Source organism: Pezoporus wallicus, unplaced genomic scaffold, assembly GCF_028554395.1.
Source record: "Pezoporus wallicus isolate ANWC-B61680 ecotype Strahan unplaced genomic scaffold, APGP_CSIRO_Pwel_v1 contig_5524, whole genome shotgun sequence".
In the NCBI taxonomy this organism is placed as follows: Eukaryota; Metazoa; Chordata; class Aves; order Psittaciformes; family Psittacidae; genus Pezoporus; species Pezoporus wallicus.
Genome location: NW_026636622.1, coordinates 1426021 through 1453637, shown reverse-complemented (window position 1 = coordinate 1453637; position 27617 = coordinate 1426021). Strand labels below are relative to the sequence as shown.

The following is a 27617-nucleotide window of genomic DNA, read 5'->3' as shown; positions in this document are numbered from 1 at the left end:
AATGGCAACGATGCTCAACAAATGCCATTTCAAAGGAGGCATTGGTGCTGCAGCAGGAGATCACACAATACAGCTTCTGCCAGAGCATCTCCTCCAGAAGAGCTGGAGTGGAGATACTGGCTGTGCCCAGCCCTAGCTGATGGCTTTACAAACACTGTACACTACACCTCGAGGGTCTGAACAACTGCACAAAGAAGCTGTTGCAAACCCAGGACAGGTTTTCCTTCCTTTCTTTGTCTTGCCCACAGCTCACAGGGTGTTGTTTCCCACCTCCTGCTTCCAGCCCTGGAGAGATAACGTGCTACAGCAAATTGCTTCTCCGAGATGCTGCAGGTAAACTTGTCATAATTGTCTCCAGCTGTTATAATGAATTTCAGCACTACAAACACAGCAATAGCAACCACCACAGAGGCGCAAAGGTTCCCCCGAGTCCCAGGACGGAGTACAGTTTTTTAATTATCGCTGCTGCTCAGCCCTGACATCGCAGACGATGTTAGTGACCACAAGCACAGGTGCTCTCCTCCTCCGCTTCATTCTGCCCGAACCTTTGTAAGCACCGCTCATTCCAGCTGTCTCCCTCCCCTCCCTGGGCCGGCTTCGGGCAGCTGGGCAGCCGCCTCACTGTGCGGGGTGCAGCCGCCGCAGCTCAGGGGATGCACCTTTGGGAAGTTCCCCCGTGCCCGGGGGACGGTCCCTCCGCAGGGCCCGGGTCGCGCGGGAAGGCACTCACCTCTCCTGGCCTGCCTGATCTTGGGGCTCAGCATGCTCCCGCCTGGGCTCGGCGCGGCCGCCAGCCTCAGCGCCCGGCCCCGGCCGCCGCCCCGCGCATCGCCGCGCCAGCCGCTCAAACGCCGCTTCCCTCCGCTGCCAGCTCTGGCTCAGGAGCGACGCTTCACACGGGGCTAAATAAACCCTAATGCATTATTTATCCGGCCTCGAATTAATTCCCATCCAAACTAGGCATTAAGTGCCTCGGTAATTACTGTCGATATTTCACTAGCACGCAGACACGAGGGCTGGACCTGGCTCCTTCTGCTAATTGGCCATGCATCAGTGTTATTAATATATCTCAGGGAGCAGGGCTGATCCCGCGCTCCCCCTCAGCATCTTTCTCAGGTCGCGCTCAACAGACGCTTTGACTCGACAAGGATCACATCAGGAGCTGAATCTCTCCAAGCCCGAGCCAAGGGGAAAAGGGCACAAGGCACACTCCGAGAACAGCTTGAGCATCTGATACAGTTGTGCGTTCCAAGAAATACCGAGTGCGCTGGTCCAGAGGGCAGCGGCGTGCTGGGCTTTCTACTGAGCACCGCGTCCCTCCGGGGGATATGCTGGTGAGAGCCGGGGAGCTGAGAGAAAAACGACCTGCTGCTCTCTGCAAGGAAGAAAAATATGTCTTGCCTGCACTGACAGCTTGGCAGGATGGGCACAGAGAAATGTCATCTTTCCACTTTAGCACCCATCATTCTTATTTGTACTCCTTCCTAAGCACTCCCTCACCCCTCCCGGGGGGGGGGAGGGGGGGGGGAAGGCGGGGGAGTCAATGTCTGCAGTCAGTAATAGGGGGAGGAAAGGGCAACCACTTGATGAAATAGTTAGATACTATTAAATATTATCTATAAACAGATGGATGAAAATCTAATCTGAGTAATTGTCACATCCTGCCCCTGGGCTGTTCTTGGCACAACATCCTTCCTCATCATCCCTACCTGCCTAGCAGGTCCTTCTGCAGTTTAGAAAAAGGGGTAAATATTTTCTTAGCAATGTGCATGCCCTGCAGTATCACCTTGCAGGTTTGTATTGCTGAATTGCATTGACAAAAAGCATCTGAGATTGGCAGCTTCCTCCTCTGCCAAGAAGATCCATCATGGAGGCTATACTTCTCAGTGTGCAGGCTGCAGCAATGGCCAAGATGTTTTGGACCTTTAGCTGCTTTAGCTACTGGTAGAACTAGCTGCTTAGAAGTAATTATAAATCTGTGAGTTCATGGTGGCCATCTCACATTTAAGTGCTTATAAATGAGGCTACAAGTGGGATCTGAACTTTGTGTCTGTTCTGAATACATAGGCTCCTATAATTACCTCCCCATTAATCATCTATATTAGGTGGGCTTCAGCACAGTGAAGAGTAGCTAATTGGTGATCTTGTGGCAAACAAACTTAGCAAGTGTCCTGGTACTGTGGATAACCAGCAGGAGCCTTGCCTGAGAGAAGTTATGATTCTACCTTTCTGCCCAACCTCAGCCTCAGAACCATTTAACAGAACCATCTCTCCATATTTTTAGCATTTCTTGTCTGCATTGGTGCTGTTCAAACACATTATTTTGCAGTTTGAGCAGGAAAGCAAAAGGCGTGTACAGTAAAACTTAACAAAAGATATAGTTAACTGAATTTTCAATCTCATGGGCAGCGTGGGACATCTCATCCTGCTAAGTCACTTCCCATGAAAGCTTGATTTTCCCACCAAGTCACTTCCCATGAAAGTTTGATTTTTCCACTGGGGAAAGATGTTATATAGGGACCTGTACAAATAATTATCATGTTCATGGATAAAATAACAGCAAAATTCAACACTAAATGCTAACTCTGAAGGTTTTTGGTTAAATAAAAAAAGTATTCAGTGTAACCAGAAATATTCCATTTGATCCTGTTTGAAATGTTTTGCTTTGACGTAAACATTTTCAGCTCTTCCTAAAGCAATTTTCAAAAGAACAACATCATTTAAACGGTTTTTTAGAAGTTGGAAATTTCCTAATTTTTTTTCCAGCTTTAACACAACAAATTGAGACCAGAATTTCCCAGATGTACTCTTTGGGACAAATAAACCATTTGTTGCAGGAAAAAAAAAAGAAAAAGCTATTAAAAAAACTCCGTCAACTGAGAAATAAAAAACTAGTCACCTCCAGAAAGCAGCTCCATGCTGGCTGCTCTGCCCTGACAGTTTAAAGAAATACTTTCTGACAGAAACACTGAGATTAGGTCCAAAAGAAAGGTAGCCTAACAAGTGTCTGGAAGGAATGAGACCCTGTGGGAATGTTTAATCTCTCCAGTGTGTGTACTGAACTAGTTAGCCAGAGCAGGATAATTAGGACAATATATCTCAATGGTTTGCATTTACCTTAATTCTCCTGTGTGTTTCATAGCTCCTTTCCATCCCACGGCTTCTTTTTCAGGGTGTGCGTTCCTCAGCGGTACTGACCCAACAGAAACACAGCCCACAGGGGATCTGCTGGTGGAGCAGAGCTGGTAATACACTTTTCCTGTAGCCCAAGTCAACTCTTCACCTGTGTCCCACACTACTGCCAGCTGCCCCTTCAACACACATACCTAGCAAAAGACATTTTGAACATATATAAATATATATATATAAAGCCTCTGTGTAAAAGGTGTCAGAGCTCAGAGTAGCCTGTGATGATTCAGGAAGGAAAAGAGCTCAAGTAATGGCTGATTTAGATAATTCTCCCTACATCAAGTTTTGTCTGACTCAGATGCTGCTTCTAAATGGCAACAGTATGGAAGCCTTTAATTGCTTGTGAAGGACAGTAATTGCAATCTGAAGAGTACATAAATTAAGTATACTGAAGTTCATCTGGCAGTTCATCTAGGGACAATTTCAGTGCAGTAATTTTTCTTAAAGGAAAGGATTGTAAAGACATGAAAAATGAAGGAGTAAGCTTTGAAAGTTTTGCTTCTAGTGTATTTGCATCAGGTCTCCCCATGGATATGTAATCATGTAGTAGAAAATAAAGGCTGTCCAGCCCAGCCAGGGATATATTAGCCCCATATTTCATTGCTAAATAAAAGTTAGTAAATACAGGGGTGGTAGAACTTGGGAAAACAAAGACACAGTTCAGTGACACCAGTTCTTCTCTCTCACCTAGCAAAGGCACTCTTTGAGGGGAGTTTGAAAATACCCTGATTAAAAATTTTAGAGAGAAATGCAATAAAAGGCACTTAAGGTAGGCTCCCCAGCTTGAGAGTACCTGAAGTTGCGTGCTAAGTCTCAGACAGTCCTTGCATCAGCAGATTAGAGTAATGCCTGCCTGCTGTTTCAGAATACAACTCATTTCTCTTTTCACTATTGAAGCCTAGGGCTATGAGACCAGAAAAAAAAACCCTTACATGAATAGGCAGAAGAAGTTACAATGGACTCACAGCAAGCATCAAATTTATTCTTGCATCACAAAGACTACAAAAACATTTATTATGGCCCTGAACTGCATAAATAGCCTTAAGAGCCCTGACTAGCCTCACCTGGCAACCACCCACACCCTCTGTCCATAGGCTTAGAAGTTTCATTTAAGCCCAGGTTTGGACTTTTACTCCTAGTCTAAGTTATCTTGTAGGAGTATTGATCTTTAACTCAGCTATACTGATATATAGATTTGGACTATGGGATGTTTACCCAGCTTGACCTTGTATCTGCCTTGTTGCTGTGTATCTATGTAGTAATTGCCAGATTGGTAGCTTTGGTTCAGACTAATTCTGACTATGACATGTGAGTGATTTTCTTGGCTTGACCCTAGACCTGTTTTCTCATCATGAATGTGCTTAATCTGGACTCTTGATTGAATGTGACTATTGTGTTGAAGTCCTTCTTCCTTACCTCATTCAGGTACTGCGGGAACTACCTACCCTACTGTGCTGTTCCTCCTTTTCCCTTAGGGAGTAAATGGATATTGCTGGTCATCCTATTCCTGAGCTAAGCTAAAGGGGTCCCAGCATGTCAGGCTTCTCAGACAGACTTAAGCTACTGGGCTGTAAGCAGTAAGACTTCGATGACTGACTGATCTGAGGCAAGAGATTCCTGATGATTTGAGATACCAACGTCAAGGTGTGTACCAGTTGTTGGAAATCACTGCTGTCGTGGTTATTGCTCTCTGCTTGTCCAAATCCAGGATGGCACTCTAGCACTAAGTGTCTACAAGGCTAGCAAATAGAAATCAGCTGACTAACCAAGTGCTAGAGAAGCACTACTATTTGTCTTTTATTTGAATCTAAAAATAAATGTGCTCACTAATTATCTGATGCCTGTTTGGAATGTGGAAAGACTCTGCTGTATCTCACAAGTGTTTACCACTGATCGTTAAGCACACATAACGAAGAAAGGTGATATGGCCTAGAGATTAGAAAATTTAAGAGGAGTGGGGAGGTATGCCTCCAGCCTTAATGCCAACTGATTTCCCATGGCTAAAGCAAGATATTCAGTCCCAGTTCCCATTCACCTCCATGCAGTGTTTTGAGACCTGGGACTGGCAAGTGCTATCTAGTTGCAGAGGGTGATAATGATAACCAGTTACTGCAGCAGGGACACTCACTGAAGATATGATTCATCTGTTGGTGCCAAGGCTGATGGCTGGAGGCTGTGAAACATGTCAGGTGCTTGAGACGGAAGACTGCGTGGGTCAGTGAAGTTGCTGAATTTGGGGGAGATTGAATGGATCTCTGTTTGCCCAGGCTGTACACACAGCATGTTGTCGCTTACCAATTATTATATTACATATCCTTTTTTCCTCCTCCTCATCTTCTGCTTCCATATGCAGGCCAAGGACTTGTTGTAACTAGATTCTTATATTTTCTTTACTCATCAGCAAGATGCATCTGGATCTAAGCCCAAGATCTAATCACCCTGGACTTTGGCACTATTGAAATCCAGAGACAGTTTATTTAGATTGCAACTTTGGTAACAATCTGTTCCCATTTCTTATAAAATGGAGTTGATGGAAAAGGGTCCAAAGAAACAAGGAGGATGATGGTGTGTATTTTGAGATCAGTAACTGCAGCACCATTGCCTCTGCAAGACTGGTCATAAATTGACAACTTTTCAAGTATCTAATGATAGGAAGGAATTTCAGTTTGACATGACCATTGTTTCCAGGTCAAGAGGTCGCTGGTTAGAACTTCTTGATGATGATGTCATCTGGTTTTCCAGGTGAAAAGGGCCACCGGTCTTTCAGCAGCCAGTAACTAGCCGTCTTATTGACAACCTGTGGAGATACAGCAAGAAATCTGGAGACTGGAGAGAATTCCCATGTTCTCCTTTCAAGTTGGCCTCTCTAGTACCAGGTAAAAACTTTCTTAAAAGCAACAAATCTTCTATAAATCCAAAGAGTCTAGGCTTCTCTAAGCCTTGAAGATAGTAAGACAAAACATGTTCTTATGTCATACTTAATTGTATACATATTCTAATCTGTATTAGTCTTTGTGGTATCCTCCTTATTACACCAAAGGCAACACCAGGAACAGAGATAACGTGTCACCTTAAATATCAGAAATTCTTTTGTTATTTCAGTATTCCTAAATATGTCTGCAAACAAAGTTTCCTTTACTAATGAAGGCATAGGGTTATTGAGACAGGGAGGCTCTATGTATTGCACCTCATTTGCCTTTCACAGGGTAAGGAGAAAAATTGCATATGGAATGGATACTAGCTGCATGGACAGCCAATACTTATTTTAAATGGTGTTTAGATAATAGCTTTAATAATGAGGCAGACAGAAATCTTTTTACCTTTGCAATATCTATCTACTGGAGACACCCCCGGGCGGATCAGAAAGTTTGAATTAATTGTTTCTGTTCCGTACAAGATCTAGTAGATATTTTCCGATCTGAAGCAGAATGACAATGACACTACAACTTGTCTCATAGCCAGACAAAAATCTGAGTAACATAATTAAAGCAAATACAAATAAATTCTTACCAAATTGTGCTTGGTTTGAAATCTGTTTCACATCTGAGGGGCTACTCGGATGTTTGAGGACTAAGGCACATCACCCACAAGGGTGAGGGACATGTTTAATCTTGCACAGAGGCTAATGGGGAATCTAATAGAAATCCACAACTAGCTAAGGGACAGCTTCAAAAACTATGAAATCAAACTATTCTTGGTAGTGGTAGATGCTAAAGCAAAAGCAATGCCCCCACATTTCAGGTTAGAAACTCAGATTGGAGCTTAGAAAATCTTTTTCACCAGGAGAGTGGTGCAGCACTGGGGCAGATACCCACAAAGTAGGTGAGATATCAGTCTTCAGAGGTTTTCAAGATGGCTAGATTAGTCTGGATTTGGTGCTAGCTCTGCTCCAAACAGAGGGCTGGTCTAAGTAACCTCCAAAGGTAATTTTTGTGAGTCTTTCGAAAAACCTGTTTTCTGATGCTATAACTGTTGGTTGAATGAAATGCTAGTTTTGTCTCCAAACTTTGCCTTACTATCACCTTCACAAAAACTCGTTTCAGAAACTCTGTAAGAAATGAATTCTGATTTTCCCCGTACTTAATTTTCTGATTCTAACACAGAAAAGCATTTAAGGCTTAACTTAAACCATGAGAGACTATTCACATGCTTCATATCAAAATACATGGTTAACTGACCTGCTTGATCAGAATTTATTAGAGTAGTTCATGTTGCTTGGATTCTGCAGTATGTAAATAAAGCATAGAGCCTCAAACTTTAAAGGAAGCTGCATGACTGTCACGGTTAACTGTGCTGTCCAGCCCAGGTCTCCTATTCTAGTTGTGTTATCTACACAGGTATGTATCCAGTTGAGCTTCACATCAGTCTGCTCCCACTGACATCTTCCAGTAAAATCTGCCTGAATTTCTCTGAGATTCCTGGGACAGGTGGGATGTGGAAGCCTGGAGACCTTATTGATTTGTCCGTCATTCATCTGTTCCTCTCTATCCCCAGACCCTCCCTGCACCTTTGAGAACACTGACAGCAATATACCCTATAGTCAGGAGCTGCAGGACCTCATGAATCAGCCACATTAAAATGCGGTAACCTGGGCAATCATTTATCCTAGCTGTCATCTATGGGCTTAGAAGAAATGAGGTCCTTGGTTCAGAGAGGAGATACAGAAATGCATTATTGAAAACTTAAATGCTATCTCTGCAGAATGGATTTTTAAATTTAGTTTCTTATTTATATTTTTTTTAGTAGCAGGAACCAAAGAGCAATGCATGCATATTTTAAATACTGGGGACTGAGGCTGGCATCCTCAGGAACATATCTCCTCCTGCTGTCTCAGAGAAAAATATAGTCATTTAGGCAGATCTGATTCAAAATGAAACTAAGGTGAAAACTGGAAGCTAGGTGAAAAATGAAGTGAGCTAAAAATTTCGAATGTGCTCTTATTTTAACACTGACCCATTTTTCTTCTGTTTCAAATCTTTTTAAGCAGAGGAGGAGAAAATAATGAAATGAAAATAGACTTGCAATTATTGACTTCTGGCCTTCGGTTTTTGAGGCCCAGGTAATATCTGTGGCTCTGCCATTGGCTGATGTGGCCTTGGGTATGTCACCTCAATTCTTAATGTCACAGTTTCCAGCCTGTGAAATGGAGATTGTAATACTGATCTCTGATAAACTTTTCAAGATGTATGGAAGAAAAACACCCAATAAAATGGGTTTAATAGGAGCAATGTTACTAAGCAAAAATGTGACCTGAAAATTTCTTCCTGTAAATATTTTTTGATCAAATTGTGAAAAGCATTTTTGCTTTTTAAATAATGATGTTGGCATTTCCATGGGTGGGGGAGGGGAGATTTAGGGACCATAGTCTTTTAAAATCATCATTCAGTTTACAGCAGATATAATCCTAATAAAAGTGATCTAAATTTTGGTAATCGGCATCTTGCTTGCAATGATACTTGTTTCTCAGAAGCTGACAACTACTTCTTCCCTTTCTCTACCCCAGTATTAATATATGGGACACACTTATTTGGGCTATCCAACTGTGTATTTATACAAATGTCTGCTCAGAGACAATCTCCTGTGAAAGCTGTCCACTCATAGCAGCTGCAATGTAATGAGTCTGCATAGAAATACTTCATTTGAAAATCATAAATTTGTAGCATAAAAATCTCCTATGGTTCAAATTCTTAGCAAGATAGTTCCTAAGTGTGTGTTCCTCCAGGGAATTTACAGCTTGGGAGAAAAATATGCACCTAAAAGCTGTATATTGCTGGATTTACAGAGACAGACCCAAACTGTTAATTAAAGTTGTATGAATAGGGTTTTTTTGTTTGCATGTTTAAAACCAACCAAATAATCCTCTACAAATTATTAACTTCCCACAAATGACACTTATTTCAGGATAATCTGTTTCATATAGTCATAGAATAATTTGGGTTGGAAGTGACCTTCAGAAGTTATCTAGTGCAACCATCCTGCACTTAGCAGGAACATCTTGAACTGGATCAGGTTGCCCAGAACCATACCCAACCTGGCCTTGAACGTCTCTAGGGACGGCACATCTACCACCTCTCTGGGCAGCTTTCAGCTTCACTCATCTTTTTGTTCAATGTTTAAATGAAAAATGCTTTTTCAAAACAAAACATCAACGAGTTTAATTTTAGAAGTATTGAAAAATCCTCTTCTATTAAATATCCCTTATTTTTTTTCTTTGCCAAAGCTGACCCATTTCACAAGTAATTTGCTTTCCCCTGAAAGTCCATTCTTCATTCACAATCTTTTATCTCCTCTGCTACATGCTGACACCTTTGTAATCTGTACACCTAGAGTAAGAGGCTCAAAGTAGACCACTGTTTTCTAAGTGGCTTCTCTGCTGGGTGCCCAAGAGAAACCTATCCATTCCAGAGACTGGTGGGAGTCTGCAAATATCATCCTGTAAATGCTCAAATTGCTGAAAGTAAATAAACAGGAAAGTAAGTCGTTATCTTTTGTGCTACGATACTCTCCTGTATCATTTAAGATGGACTGAGGAAAAGGAACAGAAGCTGCTAACCATGACAGTGAACTGCATACCTGCAGCTGCGTAGGATTTTTGCTGCCTCATGCAACAGCAGACCTCGACAGCCCTTCTGTCGTACTGCCACCTGGTGACACTCGGGGAGGAAAGTGCCAACACAGAAAATGCACTGAATTAAGACGGCTCGTGTGACTGCTGAGATCCCCAAGCCAGGTAATGCGTGGAGCTCGGGCAGAGGCTTAAAGGCTGTAAGATGTTGTTTTGTATTTGTGGTCCGTATGGAAAAAAACAGGTGCGTGGGAAAGGAAGAGCTCTGAGCATCTCTGCCAGGAATGCCCGTACTTTGCAAAAGCAGGCTGTTTGAATTTTCATCTTTATTCTCATATCATTTGAGCAACAAAATATGAAGTAGAAATATAAAATAAAAGTTTAAAGGAAATTAAAAAGGATAATAACTTAAATATAAATAAAAATACCATTAGAGCCTGGCATGTTCGTATTATTTAGTCATACACTTGTCATCTGTCTATTTTGGATGCCTTTTAAGATGGCTCTGATCTCTGAGCTACTTCTGCAACAGTGCAGAATAAAACACAAACCATGGGACTGACTTTGGCAATTTTTTTTTTTTTTTTTTCCATTGGTAACTTCGCCAGTGGTGTGAACACAGGTTCTGGTATTAATTTGTTGTTACATAGTTGACATGAAGGGGGCAAACATTGCAGATTACATTCTGAATGTATGTTGTTCCCAAACTTTTACAAGGTAGACTTCTGCTTCACCCAAGTTAGAGGCATCTTGCACATTCCTCTAAGCATGGTATAGTGAGCAATACACTGCGCTACGAAATAATTATTTAAGTTTCACCTCATGACTGCTGTCTGGTTTTTAGACAGCTTAACGACTCTACTACTGAATGAGCCTTCTTAGACCGCCATATGAATCCTGCTGTTCACATTTCCCTGCCTACACGCAGGAAATTCTTACATGCGGACAGCCCTAGAGATGCTCTGTCTGAACTGGTATCTTAGCATGCAGCTTTGCAGAAGGAATTTGCCTGTTTGTGAGCTCTGAACCACTGTTCTCTGGCCTTGGAAAAGTATTACAGCTAAAAGGACTCCTGTCTGAGCCTGTTGCACTTCCCTCTTGTGGTAAGCCTCTCTGCAAGGCGACTGTAGCTTTCTTTTACCAGTTCCTCTTTTACTCCATGTGGTAGCAGCCTCTGCTTCAAATGAGAAAGCCATGCTTTCAAGTTCCGCTGAATACATTGAGCTTGCAGAAGATCACACAGCCAATGACTAGCTTCTTGTTGTTCTATTTTGCTTCTTTAACAAAGTTTTTCTGTGTGTTTAGAGCTGGGGTTTAATTTCAAATCTAACACTACCTTTCTGCTAAGTATCAGTAGCAATTTTGTGTATCCCTATAGGTCAAGTTCCTAGAACAAAATAAAACATTAATATAGAATCTGGCTATAAGTTAAGTAGAGATGAGGGAGTTTTTTCTTATTATTTGCCAGCCTAGAACAGAGTCATCTGAACACCTTAAAAGCAGTCCTTTCCTAGGAAAAAAAGAAACCCCACTCCCCAGGGAAACCACTTGGCTTCAAGAAGTTTTTTTAAACCAGAGCATACCAGGTAGCAAAACTACTGGTTTTATCAGTTTATCCCCATTCCTTCTGTCCAGAATTTTGTATGGCAAAAGCTAGCAACCAAATAAAATTGGAGTATATTAGTTCTATAAATAAGGAATTAAAGAGATGGGAAGAATATCTGAGTATAGATTGAGAGCTACAAGAATATTTGTAGAACTGCTAGGCTCATCTATGAATGAGGTGTGACAGCTAATTAAGCATATTTATTAGCTGTTTGAAGGTATCTGGATAGTTATCACTGTGGGAAAGCAGCCTTCCTGGATATGTGCAGACTCTTGGAGTACAGGTTATAGAAGAGCAAGGTCACAGGAGCAGGCATTTATAAATACACTTGGGAGCTACGAAAAGAAAAATAATAGTAGTTAGTAGGGGACACATCAGAGATGGAAAAATGTCTGCTCTCAGCCTTGAGTTCCAAGGATGTTGCTTAATTCCTTTAGCCTGAATTTCAGGCTCCCTATTTCCTCTAAGACAACAATGAGAGTTGCTGTAGCTGTGCAAGCTACACAACACCCTTGCAGAGAGTTGAGGTGTGTTAAACGGGAAGTAGCACCAGTTTCTGAGACTTAAGAAAATCATATTTGCAGAGGTTTTGGTCCTGCTTTTGCAGAGAGAGCAAGAAGAGTAAATCTCCTAAGAAAACAGCTCTTGCTCGATATGTACTTATGTAATTATATCTTTAGTCTGAGGCTGTGTCCAAGAGTGGTATTTTCTGATAAATACTATGTGTCAAATTCTAGCTTTCTGTTTTGGAAATATTCATTAAAAATTTCCTATATCATGAGTCTTCCGTTTGATAACTTTTGAGTTGATCATGAAAACAGTGAATTCCTATATATCCTGTAGTACAAAGTTAATCTGTGGTATAGGTGATGGGAGAAATGGTATGCCATTATATTTTGCCTTTCAACTTCCTCAATCTCCTTAGATTAACATGTCTTCCAGTTGGGAGATCATGTGTTCAGTCAAGCTGCCTTAAAACTTTTCTGCACAACGTTTTTGTTACTCAGTAGGTGGCATTTAATCAAAATAGCAGCTTCCCAGAAGAACTTTCATATTTGATACTTCTATTCTTCTGGGGAAAAAAAAATAAAAATCCATTCATTCGATCAAGATGTTTGGGCCTGATAGTTTGAAACCAAGAGTGTTTTCACTTTTGTTACAAGCCTATTTTTAAGCATGGTTTATTTTTTCTTGTGTCTTTAAAAGCTGATATTGTTTTACTAATTGTGGAGTAATTTTGGTAGCATTTAGTTATGCACAGAATTTAGAAAAATGTAGTTCAAAATTATTTAGGGTATTTCTGTGATTATATAGTCCAGTGATTTCCCCTCCCTCCCCCGCCCAACTACTTTTAAAGGAACCAAAAAAGATGAGCAAGGAGGGGGGAGGGAGGTGTCAAGCAGCAGACTTCCTCTTGTTGTGTAAGTGTTCATAGGAAACTACTTCAGAACTGCACAGATCGAAAAAGGCTGAAAATCACTGCTCCAGCCTGACCTTTAAGATGCAGGGTATTGGATATACCTTGGTTCGTTCCTGTTTAAACAACAAAAGCATAGGAAAAAAAAACATTTTAATGTACAGATTTTTAAATTTTTTGTTGATGGAGGGAATTTGTTCTAATTTCCAATGAAATGTTTTGAAATAGCAGAATTTCATGTAACAAAATTATTCTTAACATGTAACACTGCTACTGCTGATCAAAGTTTACCAGTGCCATGGAAGGCTAGATGCCTGGAGGCAAAGGATGGGTTGCAGACTGCCTGGCCTGGCTCAGGTGGAAATGCCAGGGGAAGAAAATGGTCCCTTTCCAGAGACAGCTTAGGAGCTTCAGCCCAGCGCTCTGCATTACCTTGTCTTTTAACGGTCTGTCAGTCATGCTGCCAGAGTAGTCAGTCATGTAACTAGACCTCCCAATCCAGACTAAGTCCAAGGGGTGATGGCACGCAATCGGCAGAGAAACGCTGCCCTGCATATACTCTGTACATCTTTACCGGCTACCAGTCTCATGGTTTCATCAGCACAACCTCCATTTAACTTAAGGCGGAAATTCAGTTACCTGTGCAGGTGTACAAATATGCAAACTACCTTACAATGTGAATAATGCGGTCATGCATAGCAGTACTGGCAGAAGCTGGCTTTTACTTCTCACCTCCTCAGGGAAGCTGTACAGAGAAAACCAGGCCAAAGATGTGTGGGGGCCATCCCTGCTGCCCCTGGCCTCTATACTGGGCATGATGTGCCGAGGAATGCAATGAAAGCGTTGCGTTCTTCTGTGTGTGCACCAGAGGGAGAGGAGCTGAGCTGCTCAAGCATACAGTCCTGTGGCTTTTCACTTCATAGCCTGCTGCTTTCACTTCTTTGGGAAGATTTGCTGAAGGAGCTGAATGCCTCTTTCATTGCAGATTTCAAGGCTGCTGAGAAAAATGATGAGTGAAAATGATGGTTAAGCAGATGGTTTAAATTTTGCATTGCCTTTCTCTGTGGTCTCTCTGGCAGCTTCTGTTCTGCCACTGAAAAGAGGGGAGGAGAATGAAAGCCAAAGCTGCTTCCTTTATGATGTTAAAGAAATGAAAAATGATTTGAGGAACATTTTTTAATCAACATTCTTTTTATCAAGAAAAAAGATGGATTTTAGCAGGAATGTTGAAGAGTAGGAATAAAAGCCCTGCAGTTAACTCAACTTTTGGACACTGCAATGTTGAAAGGGACATGTGTTTAACTGGCTTTTTTTTTTTTCTAAATTGAAGGTTATGAATGTGCAACAGAAAAATGTATTGTCTCAGCAAAATCAGCTGCATTTGATTTTTTACATCTACAAGGAGAAAAACTTGCTGAAGGGAGAGATACAGGCTTTTCAGCAAAACTCCATCCTATTTGGGTTTGTAGTTGGGTTGAACTATTAGCCCCTGGGGCAATGGTAACTGCACAGCAATTGCCAGAGGACATGTGTTGCTCTCTGTGTAACTAGGCAGCCCATTTGGTGAAGCTAATGCAACTGAAATGTACTGCAAGTCCGGTTTCTGAAGAAATCTGTAGTAGCTGACCTCTAGCCTTAAGATGACAGCTGCTGTGCTTCTAGATGTTCTGGACTACCAAGATATCTTGGTGTGGGTGATATTAATATAAATGAAAGAGGTTTTTTCCACTTGTGTGTGGAAGTTGGAGTGACAAAGAAAAGAGAAGTTTAATAAGAATCAACATAAGGGACACTATTTGTGCTACAAGACAGGTGGACCTTATAGTTATCTCCAGATCCTTGCCTCAGGAAGCCCACTCTATGTCCACCTCAGGCAGGATATCTCATCTCCACTGGGCTGTGCATGATCTAATGAAGAATGCTGCCCCTACCAGATGGAAGTTTCCAGTTGCTGCTGGTAAAGGTAGCTCTTGAGTTAGGGAAGTTATTAGTGATCTTTCTAGAAACCTTAAACCAAATGAGGGTTCCTTTGAACAAGGTGCCCTGCATATAGATACAAATGCAAGTATGTGGGAGACATGCCCTTTTTCTTGGGTGAGATTGGGTGAAAAAGGACATAGGAAGGGTTTTTCTCTCTGTTTTTGTAGGTGGAAGCACAGTGCAAGGGGTTGTAATATAAACAGCCCAAACTGACACAGGGCGTTGTGGCAATGTCTCCTACTACACTGGTTATTAGCTTGTCTTTGCCCCTTGAGTTATTTTTACCACGTATAATTTGGTTACAGCTGTTTTGCTCCAGTGAAGCAGAGATTAAGTGGGAGGGCATGTTGAAACTCCCGACTTTCAACCCCATCAGCAGTTAGTGGACAATGAAAAAGAGAAATGGTGCTTCCTCTGCTGTGTGGATTAGAAATCTACTAATGACTGTGTGTCTGCTTGAGCCCTGACAGCATCTAGTGAAGGAAGCACCATGGGATCTCTGATCAAACAGCATGGAGGGGCTGCTGCGACTGATCTGCTGTTTTGTGGTTTTAAACTGACACTAAAAGGGTGGAAATGGAGTACATTTAGGCTTGCTTCTGAGTTAGGAATGGCAAAACAACTGTGTGCTGAGATTATATTAATATTCTCTTCACAGGGTTTGTGCTTCTGCCATTCATCTTGCCGCCATGGTTTTGGCTAGATTGCAACTGGGAAAGTATCAGCTGAGAGTGAATGACTTCAGGCAGAAAAGTAGTGGATGTGTTGCTACAGCCTTTCTCAGGCTGTGTGAGCTTCCTCAGCCTGTGCTCAGAGGTGCCCTGAGCCCTCACAGCCGTGTCAGGGCAGCACTGAAGTCAGCCAGACCTGTGCATGCTTCAGTGGGGCTCATGAAAGTGTAACATTCACTGGAGCTACCCTGGGTGTGGGTAGCTCAGTTTGGCCTTGCATCTGCTTGGAAAACACTCTGTAGATTATACTTGGTTTAGCTAATGCTTTCTAAAACCTGGTCAGTTTAAGGCTACTGTCTGTACAGACTGGAGTATTTTCCTCGAGTTCTATGTTTCTATTTGCAGCAAAGCTACAGAGCTGCTGAATTACTGGTATGATCTTGTCCTGGGTTCAGCAGTAGCAGTCATTTTTCTCCTTCTTGGTAGCTGGTGCAGTGCAGTGTTTTGACTTTCGGCTCGGGAACAGAGCTGATAACAAGGATGTTTTGGTTTGGTCAAGGACTTTGTGAGCCTCATGCTCTGCCAGGGAGGAGGGGAAGCTGGGAGGAAGCAGAGACAGGACACCTGACCCAAGCTAGCCAAAGAGGTATTCCATACCACAGCACGTCATGCCCAGGATGTAACTGGGAGTTAGCCGGAAGGGCTGGGAGACTGCAGGGTTGGAGGAGGTATGGGTTGGTGCTTGGTTGGGCTGGGGGGGTGAATTATCAGTTGGCTGGTGCTGAGGTGATGTATTCTCTTCCCTTGTTATTTCCTTTATCATTGTTATTATTGGTGGCAGCAGTAGTGATTTGTGTTATACCTTAGTTACTAAACTGTTCTTATCTCAACCCGTGGGAGTTGCATTCTTTTTGATTCGCCTCTCCGTCCCTCCGGGAGTAGGGGGAGGGAAAGAAGGGGGGGAGTGAGTGAACAAGTTGTCTGGTTTGGTTTAAACCACGACAGTTCTGTAAAGGGGTGAACTAAACCCATGATTTTGCTGCTGCCTCTATTGTTGATCTTCCTTTCAATGAGTACATTTCCACAGTAAGGGAGGATAACAATCCTCTGGAATTGTTCTGGCCAGAAACATCACTGTGTTAAGAGGTCCCTGTGATGTACAGGCAGTCTCTGTCCTGTATTATTACTTAACTCTATCAAACAGTTGAATTTATCCCTCCATGGCCTTCTGCTTCTACCTGCAGAAACATCAGGAGTCTGTCATCTGAATACTGCTCTACCTCAGCTGGAAGAGAAAGCTAGTTTTCCTCCTGAATGCTTTCTTAGGCATGTGAGTGAAGTAGGTGTTAACAAAAACCAGATGGATTTAACCATCTAGGGTAAAATCGTAGAATCATAGAATAGTTAGGGTTGGAAAGGACCTTAAGATCATCAAGTTCCAACCCCACTGCCATGGGCAGGGACACCTCACACTAAACCATGCCACCCAAGGCTCTGTCCAACCTGGCCTTGAACACCGCAAGGGATGGAGCATTCAAAACTTCCCTGAGCAACCCATTCCAGTGCCTCACCACTCTCACAGTAAAGAGCTTCCTCCTTATATCCAGTCTAAACTTCCCCTGTTTAAGTTTTAACCCGTTACCCCTTGTCCTACCACTACAGTCCCTAATGAAGAGTCCATCTCCAGCATCCCTATAGCCCCCCTTCAGATACTGGAAGGCTGCTATGAGGTCTCCACGCAGCCTTCTCTTCTCCAGGCTGAACAGCCCCAACTTTCTCAGCCTGTCTTCATACGGGAGGTGCTCCAGTCCCCTGATCATCCTTGTGGCCTTTCTCTGGACTTGTTCCAACAGTTCCATGTCCTTTCTATGTTGAGGACACCAGAACTGCTCACAATACTCCAGGTGAGGTCTCACAAGAGCAGAGTAGAGGGGCAGGATCACCTCCTTCGACCTGCTGGTCATGCTCCTTAATCACTCTAAGGCTGTGATCCCACTGATTCTCAAAGTTATCATAAAGTTTGCAGGGAAAAGCAGTTTAGAAAACACTTGAATTTCCTGAATAAAATTTTTAAACTCCACCTCCCCTTAAAAAGCATTTATAAAGCCTTTCAGATGTGTTATTATAGAGACCAAAGAAAAAGCAACTAGACAACTGAGAAGTAGCCTTCTCCCAGTCCTGTAGTTAATCTAGGCTCCTATACGTTGTTAGTGAGCTCTTGATCTGAGTGGCTGTCTTTACCATTTTAGTAGCGAGGTCAAGGACTTAGCATTCATCTCAGCATTCAAACGTATTTATCTTAAGGATACTGGCTTTGAGGAAGGATTCCAACTGTTGCCTGTTGTTTGGGCGCAGATTGCACAGAAAGCATGAGCTTTGTGGTACTGTATTCCTGTAGCAGTCTGGAAAACCTTAAATTTAAAAACAGAATGAAACAACACCCACCACAGACATACACCCCATATTTGTGAATATGGTATGTGGGGAAATACCTGGTTACTTTTAACCCAGGGAGAAGCATTCAATGCCTGCCACTTTTGTGCATAAACTGAATTATTCTAAGTTGCTTTGGGAGCTTGGTGGGTCTTGAGCATGTGGTTCATTTGCTCTTCACTTCTGCTTTCCTCAGGAAATAAATGCAGCAGCTAATCAGGTGATTCACAGTGGAAATTTTAAAGAGCAGAGTGGGAGCTTCATACAGTAAGATGCCTAGTAGGACAGAAGCAGTAACACTCATTTCTCTGGACATTGTTATTGACTTCAACAGGAGCTGCGGAATCTAGGAGCCTAGGTATGTCAGAGATTTGTTGTGAAAACAAAAGGAAGAGACTGTTAACTGTTGAAGGAAACTGCAGTACTGTCTGCATCTGGTTTGTTGTGGTAGGATCATTTTTAAACAGCAAGGGTTTCAGTCAAAGTTCACCCTAAACTTCAGTACAAGGAGGAAAAAAGATCAGTGATTTGCTTGTATTTCTTAATCTAGGGATGATAATAAGATTGCTGCTGCTAGTGGAGACTTGTTAAATTTCATCTAACTGCATGTCTTTATCTAATGAGATGGTTGGAATTGCCCTGGTCTTGTTACGATTAGGTTGTTCGTGGCTGACCAGAAGTATTCTGTTTGCTCTTGAGATGGGGGTATTACTTCATTTCCAGGAAGACCACATCTCAGAAGCGATCATACCAGTATCTTTATTTCTGTCTTGGCTGTAGTAGGAGTGTATGGAAGTCAGAGAAGAAACTATTCTCAATTAGCTACTTAGAAGCTACTTTTAAAGCAGAAAAAAATGAAGAGTGGGTACATGAGGGAGGGCCAAAGTCAATTTTATAGCTACTTCTGGATTGCCTAAAGATGCTCTTCAAACAAACATGAAAAGCAATGCAGTTAAGTGTTCAAAAGTAAATTGTTTGTGAGATTGTACTGCAGAAATGACTTGTCCAGCTTGAACATAAGTCAAAAAGTAAAAATATGCCTGGACAGATGAAGTCTTAGTGTAAATGAATGCAGCTCCTTTGGTACTGTCATATCTTCTTGAAACAAGTTGCATTTATATTGCTGAAAAAGAAGGGGCCATGTCCTACTGAAATGGAGCTAGTTCTCTGAACACTATTCAACCTTCTCTAAGCAGACAAGTGTTTTAAAACCCCTCTGTTATTTGTATTTTGTCAGCTCTTTGTATTTCAAAGCACCAGTCAGGTTAGGCTCTTGTTGTGTAAAGAACCGTGCCAGACTTAGGAAGAGAGAATACCTTCCCCATAGAATTTGTAATTAAATGGGCTTGGCATGGCTTAGTAGGATATTGAATTTTGCTACTTGTTTTAATTCATTGCAGCCTTCTTATTGGAGAAAATAAGTAGAGCAACATCAAAGTTTAACTACTTTTGATGATGCTTCATGAAATGTGTAAAGTATGATGACTAGACATAGAACTAATAGGTGTAGATAATTTAAGAAAGGCAGTTGTAGAGAGGGACAGAGATAAGAGAGTAGCAGATGGTCAGTGTCTGGCATAGTGGTCATTATGAGGTACTGTTATTTCTTGTGAGCACAGAGTGGTGTGAGCCACAAAGAGGCATAGAATCTGTGAGATAAGATGGTTCATTAAAAAAACCCTTTCTTCCCTTTTGTCTAACCAGTTTGAAAAAGCATGGCCACATTGCAGTGTGATTTCATACAGGCTTTATTTAGATAGAACAAAAAGGAAAATACATAAGTTCCACTTCCTCTTTGTTACCTGACACTACTTTCTGAATGATAGCATTGGGTTTATTTGATATATTTTCACTTTTATGTCTCTTAAAATCTTTATTGTTTAGACCTTACTTTTTGTATCATTGTGATATTTACAACTCATCTAAACTGAAATAAGGCATTAATTTACACTGATGATCAGGACAAATGGTGGGGTAGGCAAGAACCAACATGTAAAACCTTTTCAAAATATGTAAGCTATCCTGTTAGCTGAAGATACTGGAATGCTGGACCCTGTGATGTTATGAGTAGTCTAGGAGAATAATTATCATCCAAGAGGAATAGAAAATTTGAAGGATTTAGAAGTCTGAACGAAACTGTAGATGCAGAAAAGGCTACTTAAAGAAGGAATATTTAAAGCAGATAGTGCAAGTGAAGGAAACAGTTTTATATCAGAAGGACTGATACTTAGTCTAACATGCCTCTGGTAGTCTGGACAGTTGGAGTAAATGAGGTAAATCATAATCCTATTTTGCTTTCATGTATTTCTGGAGATTAAAGATTTCCATGTACACTCAAATGTCTTGCATAGTCTGTTGCAATTAGGTCTTCATCAATGAAGCTGTGTGTACGCATTTGGTTTTAATAGTTTTCACAGAGAGGGGAATAATTCTCTCATTACACAGATTCATGAAGTGAGTTTTTTTTGAGTGACCAGCTCTGCTTGCCTTAGCTGCGCCACCAGCAAGAAAGGCCTGCTAAGTAAGTTATGAATAGAAAGAGAGAAAATTGGTGAACACCTTTGCAGTGCTATTCTGTGTAGTACAGCTCAAGAAGTGCCATTGCTTGGTCAGTCACTGACCTTCTGAGGCCAACATAAGCACTTCATTTCACCTTTCCATGCCTCACTTTCACCATCTGTAAAATATCTCTGTAAAGGACTTCGGGCTTCTCTGTACCAATGACTAAGGTGAATGTAGTCACTGGGGAGTGAGTTACTTGTTACTTAGCATCGATTTAGGCTTAGCAGAGTAGCTTCCAAGGCAAGAGGTTTCCCTTAGGAAAAGAATGGTGCCATTTGGGATGTGAGAGCAGCTTCATTGAAAAAGTAACTCTGAACTATGCTGAAGCCTCTAGAACCATACCCAGGCTTTCTCAATACACTGTATAGCTTCATGATGACTCAAGTGGGCTGAAAACCCACACCAGGGTTAAGTATAACATATGACAAATGTAACTCCCACACAGTCATGAGGAACAGAGTCTTCCTGTTTATTCTGCAGACAGTCATTGCACTTTTTCTGCTCTCAGAGCTGTGTTGTCTTAACACAGATAATTACGGAAAATGACAGCAGCAGAATACAAAGTGTTGTTGAGGTAGGAAGTTCCAGATTGACATCTTTGGAGGCTGATCAAAATTTCATACCACTCCATCTCCCAGTGAAGAACAGAGTATGGGCTCTGGTAGAATAAGTTTCCCTCTGCTGTACTGTGAAGGATCAGCTTTTACATCCAAGTGTAGGTGTCTGCTGGGATCATCAGCTTGCTGCAGATAGTGTGGTGCACTGTGATAAGATAAAGTCACCCTCTTCATCTCTGCTGTATGGAGCTACTGTGTGAGTGTGGAAATGAAACTGGTTCATCTGGCTTGGAGTGGGGAAGATGCAAGCAGTATGCAAGATGTATAATTGTTGGTTAGTGAAGGAAGAGAATCCCAAATATAGTATTAGTGTTGGCTCATAATTCCTAAACCAGGCTCATAATATTTTTTGTTAAGATTTAAGAGGTGTATGTCTTTGCAGTGCAGGTCTGGCATATTTTCTTAATTAAATTTTCTTTTTGGCATTTTTATTGACAAGCTAGGATAGCAATCAAATTGAACTGTAGAGAAGGAACCTATTTCCAAAAAAATGGAGGTACTCTGGTGTTTTTCTTTGAGGGAGTGTAATGTTTCTAGGCTCTTAAGAGACAATATATTTAGTTAGTAAAGTGATGAGCTACGTTCATCTTGGTTAAAACTGCCCAACTGCCTGCCCACACTGTGATAATTAATGATGTGTCATATTTTGAGTAGTCAGATGATGTTCTAGACATCAATAAGCATATGCCTGATTTTGCTGGAAACTGGAGGTGACTGATTTCCATTGGGTTAAGCATTGTCATCAGGTAGGCTCCAGGTAGCATGTGAGTTCACAGAAGTCTATGGCAAAGGAGTAGGGTTGCTGTGGATTTAAGGCTGTCAGTGACCTCCCAGAAGATGATGGGTGAAAACAGGGTTATAAAGCAGATCAGTTCTTCTCAACCTAGGGTTGAGATGAGAATGCCAGTAGGATTCCTCTATCTGTAGTGCAAAATGGACCCCTTATAAGTTCAATTTGATGGAAATGAGGCTGCTGGAAGCATCTTGCTCCTTCAGTGAGGCATATCAGTTAACAGGATGAGCAGAACTGGTAATGTTGTGGTAAAAAACACCTACCTCTTGTACAGAGCTGTACATCTGCAGTACGAAAGAGCTGAATGTTTCTGCCTGTTTGGGCCAGCACACCCATGGGTGGAAACCGTGGCTTTTCCACAGAGTTACTATTCCAGCCAGTGCTTCGGCCCTACTATAGGTGTGGAGTGCTTCAGATGTGCAGCTTAGTTTAGCATCTGTATTCAATGAAATGTGTTATCTGACTCTTAGGTAGTGTTCTTCTGTTGCAGATCTGATGATGGTATGTTTTGCATATCATCATCATTTGCATGACTTGTTTTGCAATTGGGGTGACTGAAGTATAGGGAGATCATCTGGCTCAGTAGCAAAGTTGGGGCTGAAGTCCATATTTACTGCATGGTTTACTTGGTTTACATGTGTTTTTTTTTCCCAGTTTGTTCTGCCAAAGCCCAATGAGTTGTGCAGCAAATGGACATGTGTTTCATGGGACAGAACTTGTTCATGTGATTGCAAGGTGGTAATGCTCTTGTCCAGGAGCAAAGTGCTTTACCATCATAACTGGAGAAGAGTCAGTGGCTGCCAGTGTTTTCATACTTCTAAACTCCACACTTCCAATGGTTAAAACTGTTAGTGTCTAGTGTCATGAGACAGTTGACTGGCAAGAAATGATACTGACTGTAAATAATACCATATTTTACCTTCAGGTCTCATTTCAGCATGGACAATGCAGCTGAACTCATGTTGCAGCTGGAAGATTCGCCCAGCAAAGCAGAAAAGCAAGAGCAAAGCCCTGATGATGGAGACAAAGCTGAAATGCCAGGACAGCCTGCAAACAGCAAAGACAAGCCAAACAGCAAAGACAAGCCACCTCAGAGCCATACCCTTCGGTGGGAGACTCTAGGAAAACAGTTTGTAGAGTATGAGCAGCTGGCTCCATTTCTAATCCCTGAAGAGCAACAGAGAAGGCTGCTGGACTTTCTTCCTCTCTTCTTAAAGGTTGGCTCTCCTTCCTGTCTTTGTTGCAGATGCCAAGGATGTAAATTTGAGTTTCTGTTGCTCTATCTGCCAGTGGAGTTAACTGGAGCATGATCCCTTTGTCTAGGGGATAATTACTTTTATTCCACTGGGAGCTTAGGGAAACAGTGTTTTCTCTTATCTAACTAACCAGCTATGTTAGCATGCGAAGAATATATGAGGGAGCACTACTTTACTTTCATGAGTGGCTAAATTCTGTTCTTGGAGTCAAGGGATATTTTGATGAGATAGGCATGTTTCAAAGTGAGTACCCTGTGAAGAGATCACTTCATGTCTGCCCATCTATTTTACACACTTAGTGGGGGGCTGAGCACAGTTTCAGTCTGGGAAAATGTAGTTGTGGAATGCAGCCAGTTAGGGGGAATGCAGGGTTACAGACTTAAGATAGAATTTTTGGGTTAATGACAGTGCTAAAGTCTAATTTTAGGTTTTGAGAAAGAAGTTGTGTTAGAAATGAGGAAACTGTGGCATGAGGAGAGGAAGGTCAACCCTTATACTGTGGGTGAGGGACAGCTCAGAACAGCTAAGAACTAGAACATTTCAGTTAGCAGGATGGCCTACCTCATGCCCTTCCATCAGCAAAGAATTTCTGAGATGGTCATATTAAAAGATGAAACTGGAAGAGCTCTGTATTCAATGGAAACCTTATGAATGGGTTTTGCTTGTCTGTGAAACATATAGGAAACTGAATGGACCATATAGTGACAAAGTAGCAGAGCTTGTACTGAGAGGAGCAGAAAACCTGGCCTATATTTAAATGTACCATGGCCATGTTGTAGTACAGAAGAATTGTTTTTGTCTTGAATTACCTTGGGTATTTATTGGTATAAAATCTGAGTTTTTACACTTTCGCACTGTGTATGTCTTTCGGTAAGAAAATAAAAGCTTTTTTTTTAGTGAAACAATATTTTAATGATGTCATATTTCAACCATCTGTACTCGTGAGTGACCGAACTCAGATCTGACTGTTTCCTACCCAGATGTGTTGGTTTTGACAAAACAAGTCAGTGGGTAGGTGAAAAAAAAAAAAATGATATGGCCACCCTGTTTAAATGGAACATAGAATGTACCATTTATATGGGGCATAAAAGTGATACTGTAGTGAGAAGGACACCTTGAACTGCGTGTGCAAGGAAACCACTGTGCTCAGGGCTATGAAATCTTTGGTGTCCATGACAACAAAGCATAAACATTTCACTCATCTGAATGGAGCATGAATCTATGAAGCTTGTAAGTCATTGTGCAGAGCAGGGCTCTGAAATCACTGTGGATGCTAGCATCAGTTAACAGCACTGAAATAGGTCCCTCAGTGTCAGTGTGGTGCAAACAACTAAATTGTGAGTAGGATCTAGTCATGTTTATGGTGAAGAGTTTGCTGTGTTCAAGTAAAAGCTGCCTTGGTCCAAGGCAGTCCAGAAAAAAAAAGAAGGTAAGGGTCTGAAAAGGCAGTGAGTTCATATTCTGGAGACACAGAAGCATCCTTCTCATCTAAATAGCCTATAGATATTTGTGAATAGTGAACAAAACTTGCATTTTTCACCACTTCCTCAGCTTCTGGATTTGTTGGCATAGAAGAGTGTTCCTCCTGAACCAAAGGCTATATTTAAGCATAAGCAGTGTTTCTCTGCAATATGTGCCTGTCACCAGCAACAAATCTCTCTCTCTGCTTATGGCACTTACACGTAATAGGGCAGGCTTGGCTCTCTTGGGAGCTCACCACTGCTTTAATAGGTCTCAAAAATTCTGGCTTTGCAAAGGGGCAGAATTCTTTCCTCAGCCTTCAAAGAATGTTCTTTAAAATCATATCAGGACTGATATTAGTTTTCACCTTCTTATGCCATAGATCTGCCTTTTAAATGTCACACCAAAAAGAGCACTTCTTTTCTGAGACAGCACAACAAGAAGATACAATCTTTTCACTTTGAGAAAGAGCCATCTATTCTGCTTTTCCTAAAGCTGTTTTCAGACCTTCTGTCTTCCTTCCTCTCTAAGGTCCATAGAAAACATATAGCCTTAATGCTTTGAGCATATAAATTCATCACAACAAAGATAAGCTTTGCTGTGGAAGATCCAAGCTGTCTCTCCAAACTGCTCCATCCTCCTCTTGTAAGCAATGTATTGCAGGCTTTTTGTGAAATTCTTCTGTTGAGATTGTCCTGTCTGAAATTTACAATGAAATACAAATTCCCAGATGTCAAGGTTTCTGAGTTCTGTGATATTTCTTGTTTTTAAATACCATACAATGAATCTGAAGTAAGCAAGTGTTGGCAAGATGGGATTATATAGAACAACTTCAGATCCGCTGATCATTAACTAAGTAAGAATAGCAAGAATGCCTTCCACGTGAAGGTCATTTTTTGGAGTGAAACTTTCAAAGGACTGAGGAAGTTGTTACTGAGTGAAGGTGATGAAAGCTATAAAATCTAGAAGTGTTAGGAATTAAAAGTTGGACAGCAAAGCAGGAAATTACTTATTTTTCATGACACATGAGAAATAAACTTTAGTACCAGTGGGATCAAAGTCAGCTATTCCCCAGGAGGCAAGCTGAGTATCGCTAAGGGACATGCAATGTTGTGCATGTGTATACTATATCCCTTCTGTATAGCTGAACTTCACATACTTTAGGCTTGTAGAAAGTGATGTCCTGAAATGCAGTAATGTTCACAAGGAGGGGATTTTAAATTCCTAAAGGATATTTCAGCTACAGAATATGTTCAAAATAGAGATGTGAACTTCTCATTAGCTTACCACTTGATTTTGTGTCCTAAGAGAGGGATTCTTCCCCTTCGCATTTCTTTGATGTATCGGTGAAGTTCACAGTGCCTTGTAGGAGTTTAGGTTCAGATGAATGGCTAGAGCAATTTGGTCTCACACCATTGATTAAGGAATACATTGTGGAGGACCTGGCCCCTTAGATTTGAGTCATCTTGTACTTCACCATACGACTTGTACTCCCTTCATGTACCAGCCCTCTTCTTTGTGCTAAGGCCCTGGGCTGGCTTGGGGAAACACATCTCAGTTTGACTTATACATGTTACAAAGTTCCTACAGAAACCACTTCCTCCTGTTTATCAGGGGACTCTGTATAAGTCATCTTCCTCCTTGGGGGATTTTCATCTCCTGCTTTTCCTTTTCTTATTTGATTATGCAGATGCCAGTGCATCTCTGTCCTTTTGTTTCAGAGTGCTTTAGCTCTTACTCAGTTGGCTGGAGAGAGAGGGCACTAACCAGGAGCCACCTGGGGTGTAGGGGCTCATTACTCACTGATACTCCTTGATGTAGAAGGAAAAGGTGTAGGAGGAAAATGTTAGCCATCTGCTTGTAATTCAGGCCTAGGCTGGGAGTCATTTTAATGTGCCTTCTATCTTTCCTTTGGAGGCCTCAGAAAGTATCAGAATGTTCTATTATATGGATGGCTTTTGAACTAGCATCTGTCCATGGAGCATGGAAAAGGAAGGACAGATGGCAACAGCAGACACGGGGACCTTGTGACAAAATCTTAAACATGTAGAAACAGACTAAGAAGAAGAAAGAAAATCAGATTACATTGGCACCATATTATTTGAGATTCCTCTGAAGGCAGATATCCTAGAATGGAGTCAGGTAGATACTCTTCCAGATATAGATGTTTTATAGGCTCAAAGATGACTATGGAACTCATTAGGTCTGCTTTAGAGGAGTGTATTCTAGAGGCTGGTGTTTGAGTCAGGAAGATCACCAACAAAATCAAATCAGAACATTAGTGGCCTGGTCTATAGTGAGATAGACTAAGTATTTGCACAGTGATAGCATTTGCCAATTGTTGCTCTCATGCTGCATCTTTTAAAATTTAGTCTGCTCTTTCTGTTAGCAGAAGAATGATTATAACAGGTCCTTTCTGAAGTGTTTAGAGCGTGTTTCTCTTTGAGGCAGAGGAGCAGGAAATCACTGCTTTCCTACGAAAAGAGTATAGCTTAAGACAAGCATTGTGTATTCTGTGGTTGTAAGTTTCTTGTCATGGTGTTTGCCCAGCTTGCTTCTGCTCGTTATAGATCTTCCCTCACTTCTGATTCAGAAGGGCAGGAATTGGTGAATTTTACTCCTGCAGCTGAGGTTCTCTTAAAACCATTTGTGGCCAAAATCTGAATAAAACTAGCCCTTTTTTTAATAATGACGATTGATTGATTGATTGAAAATTAATTGATAGGTAGTCTGTGTGATTGCAGTTCACACATTTGTAGCCCAGAAAAAAAAAAGAGTCGGGTGCAGTTTCAGAGGTCAATGCAGTAAAATGAATAAAAAGTGCTTGCCCAATTGCCAACAGATGACTGGCAATTCATGAGGAGAGAAATAGCTTGTCCACAAGCTGCCATCTGCAAAGAAAGAACAAGTAATTAAAAGCAATGGTAGGGAAGGAAATACTGTTTGTAGAGGATGTTCTTTCACAAAGAGTTGCACTAATTTCTTGGCAGACAGTGTTATGGAGTGTCTGCTCCGAAGTATTTTAGAACAGATGTCTTACTATTTCTGTTACCTTCCTTTCCTCATC

The 27617-nt window shown here is 41.6% G+C and overlaps 2 protein-coding genes across 5 annotated transcripts in view; one reads left to right on the top strand and one right to left on the bottom strand.

Moving 5' to 3' along the window:
- ARHGAP22 (Rho GTPase activating protein 22) overlaps nucleotides 1–3228 on the bottom strand; it is a 161521-nt gene extending 158293 nt beyond the window's left edge. The window contains exon 1 of one of the 3 annotated variants that reach the window (XM_057401051.1): nucleotides 3118–3228. Coding sequence is in view for 2 of the 3 variants with exons in the window: in XM_057401048.1 (XP_057257031.1) it covers nucleotides 731–764 (34 nt within the window). In the remaining variant the exon portion in view is untranslated. Of the gene's footprint in view, nucleotides 1–730; nucleotides 1307–3117 lie in introns of those variants that run through there. The other 2 variants (XM_057401048.1, XM_057401050.1) reach the window with 2 other exon arrangements.
- Nucleotides 3229–18097: 14869 nt separating this feature from the next.
- WDFY4 (WDFY family member 4) overlaps nucleotides 18098–27617 on the top strand; it is a 142686-nt gene continuing 133166 nt past the window's right edge. For both annotated transcript variants that reach the window (XM_057401045.1, XM_057401044.1), the window contains exons 1-2: nucleotides 18098–18219; nucleotides 22759–23050. In XM_057401045.1, the coding sequence (XP_057257028.1) occupies nucleotides 22772–23050 (279 nt within the window). In that variant the 5' untranslated portion in view covers nucleotides 18098–18219; nucleotides 22759–22771. The remainder of the gene's footprint in view (nucleotides 18220–22758; nucleotides 23051–27617) is intronic.